General features: G+C 39.6%; 1 protein-coding gene across 1 annotated transcript in view; it reads left to right on the forward strand.

Annotated features, from left to right (window-relative positions):
• The window catches only part of LOC124789974 (jouberin-like), a 281,563-nt gene that overhangs the window by 205,791 nt on the left and 60,402 nt on the right, over nt 1–15,370 (forward strand). Inside the window, exon 9 of the mRNA XM_047257514.1 lies at nt 7,647–7,798. Within this exon, the coding sequence (XP_047113470.1) occupies nt 7,647–7,798 (152 nt within the window). The remainder of the gene's footprint in view (nt 1–7,646; nt 7,799–15,370) is intronic.

The raw sequence follows: 15,370 nt of genomic DNA on the forward strand, positions 1-15,370 counted from the left end.
ACCCCTATTTGATTTTGTATTTATCATCCTGTATTCAGCTTGCCAGAAGTCCTGTTCCTCCTGCCACCAAACTTCCCCCTATATCTATCTTTATTGTATACATTTCCCTTTTTAAATTTTCTAACCTACCTGCCTGATTAAGGGATCTGACATCTCATGCTCTGATCCATAGAATGCCAGTTTTGTTTCTCCTAATAACAATGTCCTCTTGAGTAGTCCCTACACGGGTATCCAAATGGAGGACTATTTTATCTCCAGAATATTTTACCAAAAATTCCTATTTTTTTATTCATTATTAAATTTTCTCCTGGATTACCCCTATTTGATTTTGTATTTATCATCCTGTATTCAGCTTGCCAGAAGTCCTGTTCCTCCTGCCACCAAACTTCCCCCTATATCTAACTTTATTGTATACATTTCCCTTTTTAAATTTTCTAACCTACCTGCCTGATTAAGGGATCTGACATCTCATGCTCTGATCCATAGAATGCCAGTTTTGTTTCTCCTAATAACAATGTCCTCTTGAGTAGTCCCTACCTGGGTATCCAAATGGAGGACTATTTTATCTCCAGAATATTTTACCAAAAATGACGCCATCACCACTTAACTATACAGTAAAGCTGGATGCCCTCAGGAAAAATTATGGCTGTAGTTCTCCCTCTTGTTTTCAGCTGTTCACAGTACTATTACAGCAGTGGTGTTGCCGTTGATGTTACAAGGCCAGTTCAGTCAATCATCCAGACTGTTGTCCCTGCAACTACTGAAAATGCTGCTGCCCTCTGCAGAAACCACATGTATGGCTATGTGAATCCCTGAGGCACGCAAGCCTCCCCACCAGTGGTAAGGTCCAGGCTTCGCTGAGGGGGGATACATTCAGAATATAAAGTTTTAATTACTGTGTAAGAAGATTTATTAGGAGACAAGTCCTGTTTTCATTATTTATATGAGGTGTTGTGCCTGGTCTCTGTGCTGTTCCAAGAGAGTTGAAGATGTACCTGGAGTCTTGACAGGCAAAGCAGTCAAAGGGGCCAAGGAGTCTTCTGCGCCAGCCATACTGTCAAGGAATACCAATGACCAGAAATTTATGTCAATAATATATTATGTATGTATGTATTGAAAAAAAACTTGTTATTCATTACCCAGAAGGTCTCCCATAACAAGATACTTATCGTCTAATATGGGTTGTATTTAAAGGCGCAATAAAAGCCTTAAAATATCAAAGTTGCAAAGTACTGGTTTTTGGTAAGAAAGAAATTAAGTTAGTCTACAGATAAGAAGAATATTTAACAAACTGGGGCATTTGCAGACTATGCTGAGCTGAGCTAAAGATCACAATGAGGTAACTTACAATATAAATGAACCCTTACAATCTTTGTTCTTAGGCCATTCTTCTTTGAAGAGAATACACTCAGAGGGCCTGTCAGGTATACCATGATACCTGCATGTATTGAGACATCCTTGTACAGCACATGATGCCTGCATGGGAAGAGTGTAACTGTGTGGAAATCACTGTTTTCATGCAAGATGTGGCAACACCTCATGTCACTTCCCCAGCAAAAGATCTGGTTAATGCAACCTGCCATGAACATGTTAATTCCAGGTTTTCCAGATGCATGGCCTGCGAGATCACCTAATTTGAATCCATGTGATTTTTGGCTCTGGGGATATTTAAAAGAACACATTTACCAGGGATGCATTTGGTCTCTACCTGCTCTGAAGGCCAGTATACAGGAACACATTGCTCACATTCCACTGGAACTTGCTCATATTCCACCGGAACTGAAGCAAGCAACTGTTGATCATGTCATTTTATGAATGCAGCATCTTGTCCATGTCATCAGTGATCATACTGGACAAATTGTGTAAGTAGTGGTTAATAATAAAGTCAACATTATGCCTTTCTCTCTTGTCTGACCTTTCTGCCCGCATCCCGTTCCTGGTCTGTTACATATGGAAACATTTCCATATGTCTTTCTTATATTCACGGTGCTAGACTTGCACCCTGTGATCAAAATTGGAACCAATTTTCCAGTGTAAATAGTTCTGCATTAAAGCATTAGCATACCTAACATATATTGCTGTCATATGCAGTGGCAGCCACTGAGGCATTCCATTGGCAGTGCCAAAAAAAGCTTAGTTTCGTAGCATCAAACATATTATGGAATTTAGTCAATAACTCTTATATTTCATAAGATATTATATCAAACAAAATGTATAGAGAAAAAAACATTTATTATAACAGAACCCTTCTTATGATAGCAGGTGTTTGTGTAAGAGAGAGGGGTGGTGGTGGTGGTGGTGGGGGGGGGGGGGAGGAGAGAGAGAGAGAGAGAGAGAGAGAGAGAGAGAGAGAGAGAGAGAAAAAGAGAGAGGTTGCTTTAGCTATCTTTTTTGCACATCTGCATGAGATGTCAAACGTAACACTAACTGTAAAAAATCTCACTCGCACACACAATTCCACATGCGCGCACGCATATCAGCAGCACAATTCTTCACTCCTCTCAGTGTATGTGCAGTAACTTTTACATGGCAGTCATAAGCAGGGGTTGTTTTGATGTATAGTTGCTTAAGATAATGGTGGAGATTTGGCCTCAACTACCACATAATGACACCACCAACCTCAGCTAACAATTGTGCTCTAGCCGTTAGCTAATGATTTATGTGCTCTGCTTTCCTCTGAGTTGTGCTTACTGGTTGTTTCCTTCTTTTATTTTGAAATGAATGCAGAGAGCAATCTTGCTCTGTCACAGGCTTCGAATATGGCTCTCACAACACCAGGTGGAATCAGTGGTTCATATGTACATTATTACATTGTTTCTGCCTTTCCAGGAACACAGAACATGGACGTAGGCTGCCAGCCCTGTCAGAGGGCGGCGTGGCTTGTCTCCCCACTCTGCTCTTCTCTCAACAGCCAAAACAGCCTGTTTGTTTAACATTCATGGTCTACTGCCAGAAAAGTGTCCGCTGCAACATCGGTGCCAATATGAGAAATAATAGAGCACATATAAATTATTTGAACTTGTAATCTGGATTTTGTGAAGCAAATTTAATCAAATTACCAACATTTAAAGCTAAAGGCATTGTACTCACCAAAAGCAGCAACTCCATGACTTTGGGAAGACAGCTTTAAAATAATGTTACGAATGATATTGTAAATCAATTTGTTGCCTCTTCTTGTTAGCATCATCTCAAACTGAAATCTTCAATTTTACATATGAATGACTTTTCACAGGATAGCATCCTTAAGGCACTCAGTCGTTCTTCTTTCTTGGTGTTTTGTAGGAATGTTTTAATTCTCTTGAGCACTGAAAATCACCACTCAGCTTCTGATGTTGAGATAGGTGTCCTGATTAGCAGTTTCAAATCTTTAACAGTCTTGTTGAGTGTGTCACAAAGTTCATCCTCTAGAATCAGCAGAAGAAATGGAACTGCACCAGCAACTGCTGTCAACTCAGGCCTAGCACAGATGACTTGAAGCTCACCCTTCAACTTTCTTTTTTCCAGAAATATACACATGTCCATAATCTCAAGATATTTGTCTGGAAAAATCTGTGATGTATTTGTCAAACTGATTTACATCAAATAAGTTGGCTGCAGAGAGGTGTCCAATGAAACTAACGTTGTTAAGAATGGAGTCAATGTCATCTCAGATGTTCCGCACTACTGCTTCAAAGTTCTGGTTTTTTTGCATTGCTTTGGTCGGTTCAGTTATCTTCTTCTGAATCTGATTAAAGAGTATATCTGCATGAGGAATTATCATTGAGAAAAATGATACCAAGAAAATGAATTTGTTATCTTTCATTCTTTGTGTGTATGACCCAGCTTTTTCAACAGTAGAAGACAGTTTTATGCTATCACTTGTTTCAGTGACTTTCATGAAGTAATAAGATTTTTCACTGTTTTCAAAACCATTTTTTACTACTTGAGAATGGTAATTCCATCTTGTCATGCAAATGGGGCAAGCTTTTTTGAATAATGCTATGCAACACTTTTGATTTCTGTGGTGAGTTAGAAAAGAAAGAATAATTACCTGAAAAGATGCAGAATTTGCATTTAACAGAGGCTGCTGTAGAAATAAGATTGAACTGATGTGGATAACAATGGATGTAGTTTGCATTTGGATATTTGTCTTTAATTAATTTCTGTACCCCATTCGACTTGCCACTCATAATATTTGCACCATCATAACTCTGAGCTATTAGTTTTGCTTGGTTATTGCCAATTAATGATTCAGTTTCTTTGAGAATACTCACAGCTATAGTATGAGCATTCTGACATTCTGGATTAACAAAGTTCCAAAATCTTTCTATCTACATTATTCCGGGGTTTATTAAGTTTTCAAATTTGTACTGACTTTTTGATCACCTGGTATATCTATTCTTTTCTACATGTTTGTTGTGGCTGTCAATTGTTTGTCTAGATTGTGCTTTTGCACTGTTAGCCAATTTCATCCCCCAGGCCATTTCCAAGCTAATTTCATCACAGAGAAACAGTGTAGTCACATATCCTATCAGCAGCAGTCTTAACTGCTGCACAGATCACTGGGTAGACATCAGCCTAGTGCAGTCCCAGGACTCCAACCAAGATGCCTATTAGTCTGCACCTGACTGAGCCAGACACCATCTTGGGCACTGGCTGGTCCTCTGTGTAGGACACTGACTGGACACTGATCAAGAACACTGAGCTCCACAGCAATGAGAGACTTCACTATCTACAAGGCGCTATCCAAAATTTTTGGGACTGGTGCTGCCATCTGTTGAAAACCTTACCTTTGGACCAATGGTCACCATCACCCTTGAAGTAGTTCCCATCCACACATACACACCGGTCCCATCATTTCTACCAGTGGTGAAACGTTTCCTGGAAGTCCTGCTCTTTGAGGGTGTTTATCACTGCCAGTGATGCTTATTGAATCCTCTCTAGAGTGTCAAACCAATGGTCTTTCAACTTGATTTTCAGTTTTAAAAGTAGTGCGAAGTCACAAGGTGCCAAATCTGGCAAGTATGGTGGGTGGAGTGCAACCGCCATGTTGTTTTTTGCCAAAATGGTCCTGGTGAGCAAGGACATATGGTAGGGTGCATTGTCGTGATGTAGCAGCCAGTTCCCTTGACACCAAAGTTTGGGCCATTGTTGCCGCACGTTTTCACAGAGCCATTGCAAAATGTCACAGTAGTACATGGAATTCACTTTTTGGGTGGGTGGGACGAATTCTTTGTGCACAATTCCCTTGGTATCAAAGAAAATGATGATCATGCTATTCACTTTGCTCTTCACATGTCTCGCTTTTTTGGGTCTTGGAGAGCCCGGGCTCTTCCACTGGGACAATTGTTGCTTTGTCTCTGGGTGACAACCATACATCTCCGTAGCACTTTTCCTGAGATTTGCACAGAATTTGATACACATGCGGTGTTCTGTTCATGGATCCATCGTCAAATAACCACACACCAAACACAGAGTATTACAGAAATCACTGTGGACACACAACACATCCTCCCAGCTGAATGCCACTCCGCACACTGACTCATCAGATATGCAGCTCTCACCACCTAGCGGTGCAAAAATCTACTACTCCTACTTTCCAGATGGCAGCACCAGTCCCAAAAATTTTGGATTCCACCTCGTACCTTGAGAGACATTACCATTCTACCAGAAGTGGATATTATTTCTTGCCTCATGTCAGAACTGTGAACTGTTCATTTGTGTGTTTACTCATGAAGGGGTTTCTATCATTGCAACCTGTGCACCAACATTGCCACATTGTAAGGACCAAGATGTAAGACAAATATATCTAAAAAATAATTGAGGGTTCCAGGTACAAGCACCAAATTGAGATGAAGAGTTTGGCACAGGAGAGGAATTCATGGCAGGTCACATTAAACTGTGCAGATGATTGATTAAAAACTTCCCCTCCCCCCCCCCCCCCCCCCCCTTCTTCCCCAACACATGCAAAAGATCCAAGAATATATTTACTGTAGTGACAGTGCTTTGTGAGAAATTTACTTACCTGTTGTCTTTTTAAAATATTTGTGTTTTCAATAATGAATTAGGATATGGTTTAAAGTCTTGGAAATGATATTATACAACTAATGGGTTGGGTTGTTTGGGGGAAGAGACCAAACTGCGAGGTCATCGGTCTCATCGGATTAAGGAAGGAGGCCAGCCATGCCCTTTCAAAGGAACCATCCCGGCATTTGCCTGGAGTGATTTAGGGAAATCACAGAAAACCTAAATCATGATGGCCAGACACGGGATTGAACCGTCGTCCTCCTGAATGCGAGTCCAGTGTGCTAACCACTGCGCCACCTTGCTCGGTATATACAACTAATGTATGTCTCAGTTTCTTTTCCACAGCTAATAATATTACTATAATGGAATCTAGAAATTTTTTGCAAATTGTCTGACTATTCATCTCTTTTGAATGTGATGCAGGACAAAAACCAATGCTTTGTTAATTCTCACTGATATATTTGATGGATTGCATGTAGGACTGTTGATATATTTAAAAATACTGGGAATCTGATAGATCAATATTTCAAAAAATATCTTTTTGATATACTGACAAAAAGTATCGATATACTAAAGAAAAAAATATTGACATATCGGCCTATAAAAGTATCGGCTGCACATTGTAAATATAATGAAAAAATTTAGAGTTGTATTTTTAAGTATTGATTTGCTGTATTATTAGAATTGAAAGAAAAACCCTTAATTTGAAAATCTGTAAGTTAATAATTGGACTTTGTGCAGATAAAAAGCTCGTATTACAATGCTTTTTTTTGTTGACTGTTGTGTTGTTAATTAACAACTGAGTACACGGTGCATTGTCATGCAATACTCCATTTCAGGTAACCTCTCATAACTTATTTTCTTAACTTGTCATTGGCTACATGTCAAAATAAACCTGTTTTCATGTTGATGTAGGAAAACTGCATGGTGAAGCTAAATGTTGCAGTTGTTGTTGGTAGCATTTAATGCCAATATGTCATCATTTCCCCTCACACATCTGCACCCACTGCAAAGACCAGTCTTATCATCTAGATTTTTGTTTGTCATTTTCAGCAACCGTTTTTGAAGAATGCTGATGTGGAGAAATAGCACACTAGTTGTATTAAAAATTAATTTTTAAAGAATAAAGCAAAAGCTATCTCTTCACATCAGAAATGTTGTATTCCATTCCCCCCCACCTCCTCAGTGCAACAATCAGACTTCTTCTTTTCTGCCACCTATACTTGCTTCAGACAGTCAAAGAGAAAGACTGGACATGATGAAAGGTCAAAATGTAGTAAGACTCCTTCACACAGTGAAAGTAAAGTTATGTTCTACTAAAATTTCAAAAGAACAAAGAAAAAAATATAATATGAAACAAAAATATAGGCATTCGATATTGCCATTTTCATATTGACAAATCAGGGAAGGGAATATCACTGATATATTTCAATATTTTCTTGGGAAAATATTGATATATCAATATTTTATCAACAGCCCTAATTGCATGACATGCAAAGACAAGTGTGAAATTCAAAAGGTCACAGCAATGTCAGATTTAACTATGTGGCCAACAGTTATTAATGATTCTGTCATAAATGAATTTTATCATCAATGATATTTTTTTGACATTTGTGTAGAAATAATGTGACATTTTATAGCTTCTTCAGGAACTGGACATCCATAAAGGTTTCATCACATCTCTCTGCTTAAATAAAGATGGTATACTAATTTCAGCAGACAGTATTGGAGTAATAGTTTTATGGAAAAGTACAAAAGTCTCAAAGCACCAGTACAAATGGGAGTTTCAAAAGTGAGTCACAACTTTATGCAAGTGAATTATAATTAGTATATCTAATTTCCACAGACATACGCTGGCTTGGTCAATGTTAGATTTAACTTGATCTGATCTCTGCTAAACTCTACGTGTTTCGCACTAATGGAAAACCCTGTCATAATTTACAACAAATATCAAGTTCAAATGTCCTAAATATTTATAAGCTTCTCATCAGCATTAATTTTATTCTAGACTAGCCTTTCTACACCACCTAATTTTGTAGATGGTCATATAAGATAATCTAAAATGGTAATTGCTTTCTGCACCCCTTTAACAGAACAAAAACTGTCTATACAGTGTGTTGACAATTTATTGTTAAAAGAATATTAATATATAGTTTCTAACATTTGCTTGTCTTTGTGGATGTATTCCTTGTCTCTCTTCATATGATTAAATATTCTCCATCAAGATGGAACCCTTGGAATATGATGAATGGATAAATATTTCATTTATGAACTCTCATTACACAGCTGTTTAGTTCTTAAGAATTCCACTTAGGTCTGCCTTATTGCACATGGCTAGTTCTACATCTTGATATTCCATGGTCTATATAACCAGTTCTTTAATTCTGCTGCTACAGACGTGCATATTTTCCATTGCGTCAGTATCAAGTAATAGTCTGGTTTCTGATAAATTATTCATAATATACTGTACATGGCCCCATGAACTGAAATACTTCACCTCCTTCTTCTTCTTGTGCCTTTGTTCTGCAACAGCACAACATTGGTATGCTTGTTAACCCTTTTGCTACTTGTTGTTTTGTAGGATGGGCAACCACAGCCAAACTTTGACTTCCAAAGAAAATTCCGCACTGGCTGTATGAATGATTTTTATTAAATCTGCGACCAGTTTCACACCACTTATTGGTGCATCCTCAGGCAATCTGTTCAAAAAATAATATAATAAGAGCTCAACTTCTGGTATTGTGGGAGTGCCTACCTGTAATGCTATGTCATTCCCCAACTGCTGTGGACGTGTCTGTGAATGCTGCTTGGATTTTCCTACAGTGCTATAGACATCTGCATGTATTCTGAGCTGTAGAACTCTCATTGTTGTGCATGAGTTAGTTCCATATCCTGGTGAATGAGAAAGCTTTGAGTATTTGTCACACAACATGTGTACCTCATTGCAAGCTATCATTTGTAAAAAAAACCTCATTTAGATACCTCGAATCCTTTGTGAGATATGACAGTTCTTATGACTACGTGATTTGTGATGCACAAGGGCTTTCTTGAATGGGGACTTTACATGAGATTTTCCTTTGGATATAAACACCAATAACTCAAGAAGAAAACGAGATATCAATCTGTTTTGAGTTTTAAATGAAATTTAAATATCCTATCTACATTTAATTCATGCAATGCATGAGCTAAAACCAACCATACACAAATTTTATGCAACGTGTCTATGGGTATTGGAGAAAACAAGATGGTTATTCCCACATGTACTTGATAACAGCTTACAGTTATACAAATATGAATGCATTCACAATGTAAAGCATGGAACAACCAACAGAAAAGTAAATCAAGGAACAACCACTTTAATACAGCTTGAAACTGCCACTGCACAGAATGTTTATGCACCATTGCACATTTTTGAGGACAAAACATTGGAACAGGTCACTACACAGTTCCCCCCTTTAGTGCTATTGGTAGTGAGGATTGAATTTAACATGCTGTCCAACCCTTGCAACTATTTTCTTCTTGGAAACCAGGTGGTGTGCCATGCGAGTCAGTAGTTCTAACAGGGAGTGGGGTAGTAATCCTTAATGATGGTCTAGGTGTTGCAGTGCCTGGTTCACCATGGTGCTCATGGGGTACATGAACACCTCTTGTTGCTGATTCTTCTGTCTTCTCTGGTTTGCATTCCATGGTTGTTGTAATGTCTGTTGAATCCAGAAACAGTGGCTTGATCCAATCCAATGCAACTGTGGTGAATTGATCATTATGCAGAAAGTATTGCTGCCCTACTGACTGCTGGATATAGTCTGTTGTACAGTGGCTGCTATGGCTTATGCACTTTATTGTTGCATAAAAAATACATGTGTATAATTTGTCTAGCTATGCAGAAATGAAAGAGTGTCTTTTCAACTGGTTTCTAGACGCTTTTGGTCTTAGCTGGTGTATATGTTCTCTTAGTCAGGTGGCAAAGACTAAGGCAGTGATTGTGTCATCTGCCATGCTGTGCAAAAACTCTCCAAATAGGCTTAATGTTTGTCAATATACCAGTTCCTTTGCTCTGCTCTTCAGATCACTCTTAAATGATGTTCATGGGCCTAAAAGCATGACAAGCAGTGTCTCTGTCCATTTCAGTATTGCTTTAAACAGCCAGTGAAGTTGCTCAACTATACCGTCTGATGCATATTGGTATGATGTGGCGCGTATGTGCTTTGTACCTAATAATGTAGTCAATGCTCTGAAGATATAGGCTTCAAATTGTCATCCTTGATCAGTGGTAATTTTCAGTGGGACTCTGAAATGGGCACTCCAAAAAAAAAAAAAAAGTTGCACTACAGTTTCTGCCATGATGTCTTGTCTTCATTCAAAATGTCTCAGGCCATATTGTGAACCCTTCTACCACTGTGAAGTGTTAACTGTAACCTTTGAATGCAGTGAATGGGCCTATGATGTCAGCATGAACATGTTCGAAATGCTGATTTGGTAGAAGAAATGCACCTAATGGTGTCCTGACATACCATGTGATTTTATACCTTTGGCCTGCCACACATCGCTTTACAAATTTTCTGCAGTTTGTAAATGTACCTGGTAATTGCAAACAAAGTTTCTGTTTGACTAATCTCACAGTGACCCCTTTACTCCTGGATGTGCCGGATTGTGCATTGACACTATTGCCTGTGCTCTGAATTGCTGTGGCACAAATGGTCATATCTTTCCTTTTGCTGTGTCACAATGTAACTCTACATATTCTCCAAGTGATGTCAGGCTGTAATCTCAATTCTTTCAACTGTTGCAATAAATCACACAGCTCACTATCACTTTGTTGTGTGTGCATGAGAGCATCATAATCAGTAGCTTTTGTCAGTGCTTCCACACACGCGGTTTCACCTGCCACTGTGTTCACTGTTTCTACTTGCAAAAGTGCATCAAATAGAACATTTAGCTTCTATGGCTGCTGATTGTGAACTGACTGATATAATGTAAGTGTCGCAGCTGCCTAGGCAGTGCTTTCTCCTGCTTTACCTTAAAGATGTAGGTAAGCAGCTTGTGATCTGTATACGAGTAGATGGTTAACTGTTGCCCTTCTAATGTGTGTCTGAATGTTGTGACTGCAGCGCAAGCAGCATACAGCTCATGGTCATATGTTTCCCAGCACTGCTGAGATGGTGACAACTTATGATTATAGAATGCAAAGGGCTGCCAATACTGGTCAGTCTTTTGCTGAAGTGCAGCACCAGTGGCACAGGACAAAGCATCAACCATGTAAACAAATGGAGCATGTGAGATTGAATGTGCTAATAGGGTGACCTCTGCTGTAGCTGTTTTCACAGCCTGAAACATGGTGTCTGCCTGGCTGACACATTCCACATCAGTACGAAGTGTCGTATTCATGATATATGGAACAAGTACTAATCTAATCTAATCTAATCTAATCTGTGGTTAGGTATCAGTTTGCCCTTAAGGAGTTCGTTCAATGGTGTGATTATTAGTGTGTGACTGTGAATGAACTGTTGATAGAAATTTACTACTACTAGGAACTGTTGTAGTTCTCTCATTGTTGTAGACTTGATCAAATATCCTACAAAGTGCACCTCTTTCTCACCAAAAACACATTCACCAGATTAATTACTAGTTCCTGCGTGTGTTGGCAGTTGAACACTTGTGTCAAATCCCATAAGTGCTCCTCTTCTGATGCTGACATCACCAACAAATCATCTATGAATAAATAGCACAAAAATCTGAATCTTTTGTCATCTTATCCATAAAATGCTGGAAGGTCTGAGCTGCATTACACAGTCTGAAAGGCATCCTGGTGAACTTAAGATAGGCTGAATGGTACCACCACTGCTGTTTTCTGTGGCTACAGGGGTCTGATGTATGCTTGGACTTGGTCAGTGCTAGAAAATATCATCTTATCATGAATATTTGCCTAAAAGTCTTGTATGTATGGGACTGTGTACCAGTCAGGGATGGTCCTTGTACTGAGTTGGAGATGGTCACTGCAGTGATGCCACCCATTCTTCTTTTTAGGCATGATGTCAATCGGGGCTGTTCAGCTGCCACTAGAAACTTTGCAGATAACCTGTGATAGCATGTTGTGAAATTCCTGTTTTACCACTTTTAGCTTTTCAGGCCCCAGACATTCAGGGACATGTAGGTAGAGTGTGAGTTGACTGTCCTAGTATGGTCAGAATGTGGTAAACAGGAGTGTGCTTTACCATCTACATCTACATCTACATGATTACTCTGCAATTCACATTTAAACGCTTGGCAGAGGGTTCATCGAACCACAATCATACTATCTCTCTACCATTCCACTCCCGAACAGCGCGCGGGAAAAACGAACACCTAAACCTTTCTGTTCGAGCTCTGATTTCTCTTATTTTATTTTGATGATCATTCCTACCTATGTAGGTTGGGCTCAACAAAATATTTTCGCATTCGGAAGAGAAAGTTGGTGACTGAAATTTCGTAAATAGATCTCGCCATGACGAAAAACGTCTTTGCTTTAATGACTTCCATCCCAACTCGCATATCATATCTGCCACACTCTCTCGCATATCATATCTGCCACACTCTCTCCCCTGTTACATGATAATACAAAACAAGCTGCCCTTTTTTGCACCCTTTCGATGTCCTCCGTCAATCCAACCTGCTAAAGATCCCACACTGCGCAGCAATATTCTGACAGAGGACGAACGAGTGTAGTGTAAGCTGTCTCTTTAGTAGACTTATTGCATCTTCTAAGTGTCCTCCCAATGAAATGCAACCTTTGGCTCACCTTCCCCACAATATTATCTATATGGTCTTTCCAACTGAAGTTGTTCGTAATTTTAACACCCAGGTACTTAGTTGAATTGACAGCCTTGAGAATTGTACTATTTATTGAGTAACTGAATTCAAACGGATTTCTTTTGGAACTCATGTGGATCACCTCACACTTTTCGTTATTTAGCGTCAACTGCCACCTGCCACACCATACAGCAATCTTTTCTAAATCACTTTGCAACTGATACTGGTCTTCAGTTGACCTTACTAGACGGTAAATTACAGCATCATCTGTGAACAACCTAAGAGAACTGCTCAGATTGTCACACAGGTCATTTATATAAATCAAGAACAGCAGAGGTCCCAGGACGCTTCCCTGGGGAACACCTGATATCACTTCAGTTTTACTCGATGATTTGCCGTCTATTGCTACGAACTGTGACCTTCCTGACAGGAAATCACGAATCCAGTCGCACAACTGAGATGATACCCCATAGGCCCGCAGCTTGATTAGAAGTCGCTTGTGAGGAACGTTGTCAAAAGCTTTCCGGAAACCTAGAAATACGAAATCAACTTGAGATCCCCTGTCGATAGCAGCCATTACTTCACGTGAATATAGAGCTAGCTGCGTTGCACAAGAATGATGTTTTCTGAAACCATGCTGATTATGTATCAATAGATCATTCCCCTCAAGGTGATTCATAATGTTTGAATACAGTATATGCTCCAAAACCCTACTGCAAATCGACGTCAATGATATAGGTCTGTAGTTTGATGGATTACTCCTACTACCCTTCTTAAACACTGGTGCAACATGCGCAATCTTCCAATCTGTAGGTACAGATCTATCAGTGAGCGAGCGGTTGTATATGATTGCTAAGTAGGGAGCTATTGTATCAGCGTAATCTGGAAGGAACCTAATCAGTATACAATCTGCACCTGAAGACTTGCCCAAATCAAACGATTTGAGTTGCTTCGCAGCCCCTAAGGTATCTACTTCTAAGAAACTCATGCTAGCAGCTGTTCGTGTTTCAAATTCTGAAATATCCATTCATCTTCCCTGGTGAAGAAATTTCAGAAAACTGCGTTCAATAACTCCGCTTTAGCGGCACAGTCGTCAATAACAGCACCATCGGCACTGCGCAGTGAAGGTATTGACTGTGTCTTGCCGCTTGTGTACTTTACATACGACCAGAATTTCTTTGGATTTTCTACCAAATTTTGAGACAACGTTTCATTGTGGAACCTGTTAAAGGCATCTCGCATTGAAGTCCGTGCCAAATTTCACGCGTCTGTAAATTTTAGCCAATCTTCGGGATTTCGCTTTCTTCTGAACTTCGCATGCTTTTTCCGTTGCCACTGGGAGAGTAGGTGACTGCTGAGTGGTGTCAGGGTATTCTTTCAGTAACCATATGTATGGTGTATTGTCTGTGACTGTGCATACTGCTAGCAGTGTGCCACAACATACTTTCCTTGGAGTATACAGATTAGTAGTCAAATCTGCCAGTAAGTCATAGTAGGACAAATTTATTTCTGATAGTAGGCTGTGATATAACTGCCACTGTAAATTGCCATTCAAACACATAGTGTAGCCCCAGGTTAAGGAATAATGTTAACTCAACCATAAATTCTAATCTTGGTGAATAGGTAGCAGTTGTGACTGCTCCGATACTGTAGTCAGTTTGGTGTATATTCTGGCACTTCTGCCTTTGTATTGACCAAGTATTGTAGTTTTGTATCCCTGTCCATCACAAAAAGTTAGTGCATGTTTGCAATAGAAGTTGCTGTCGTGCTCCCACCTGCAAGGTGTTGTACAAGGTGGTGTACACTTTTGCATATCATTACCAAACTTCCTGTGGTACCAAAATAAGTTCTGTGCAACGACGATTGATTACAACTCCTTGACTATTGGCAATGTGCCCATTGATGGTTGTGTGTTGTTTGTAAAGCAGCTACCTGTTTGGTCAGTTCTGCCAATGACATTTGCAGGGAGGCTTGCATCACTTTGGGCACATTTTCTTTTCATGGCGTCAATGTTGAGACATTTTATGTAGGATGTATTTCACCTATTGTGTCAGCATTTTTCTGCCAGTGTGTGTCTGATGGCATTTGGGACAACCGTATATTTTGTAGCACATCATCACTTACAGTATTACTTACCAATGTGTGTAAATGTCTTAGGAGTTGTGAGGGAGCATGCTCTCTGAGCTCGTTAGTGTGCAAAAGCTTCTCTAGCCATTTTGCTCTTAGTTGCAACAAGTTTGTGATCAATGCATTCTTAATTGATGCATACTGTTCGGTATGGCTGGAATGTCCTGGAATTCTGTTGCTAGATCCTCCATGAGTACTGCAACCACATAGCTGTATTTAGTCCTGTCTGCTGATATATGTGTGAGGACGAACTGATTCCTAGCCAGGCAGACCATAATAGAGGATTATGTTGCCAGAATGGTGGGGATTTCATTGTCATTCTGTTAACTGCACTGCTGGCTGCTGGTTCAGTTGTGACTGGTGAGTCTTATATTCTCATGTGGGAACAAGTGCAGTGCAGATGGTGTGGAAGTTACAAGCATCAATGTTGTGAAACTGTGCAAAATGCTGA

The sequence above is a fragment of the Schistocerca piceifrons genome, chromosome 3 (genome assembly GCF_021461385.2).
Source record: "Schistocerca piceifrons isolate TAMUIC-IGC-003096 chromosome 3, iqSchPice1.1, whole genome shotgun sequence".
NCBI lineage: Eukaryota > Metazoa > Arthropoda > Insecta > Orthoptera > Acrididae > Schistocerca > Schistocerca piceifrons.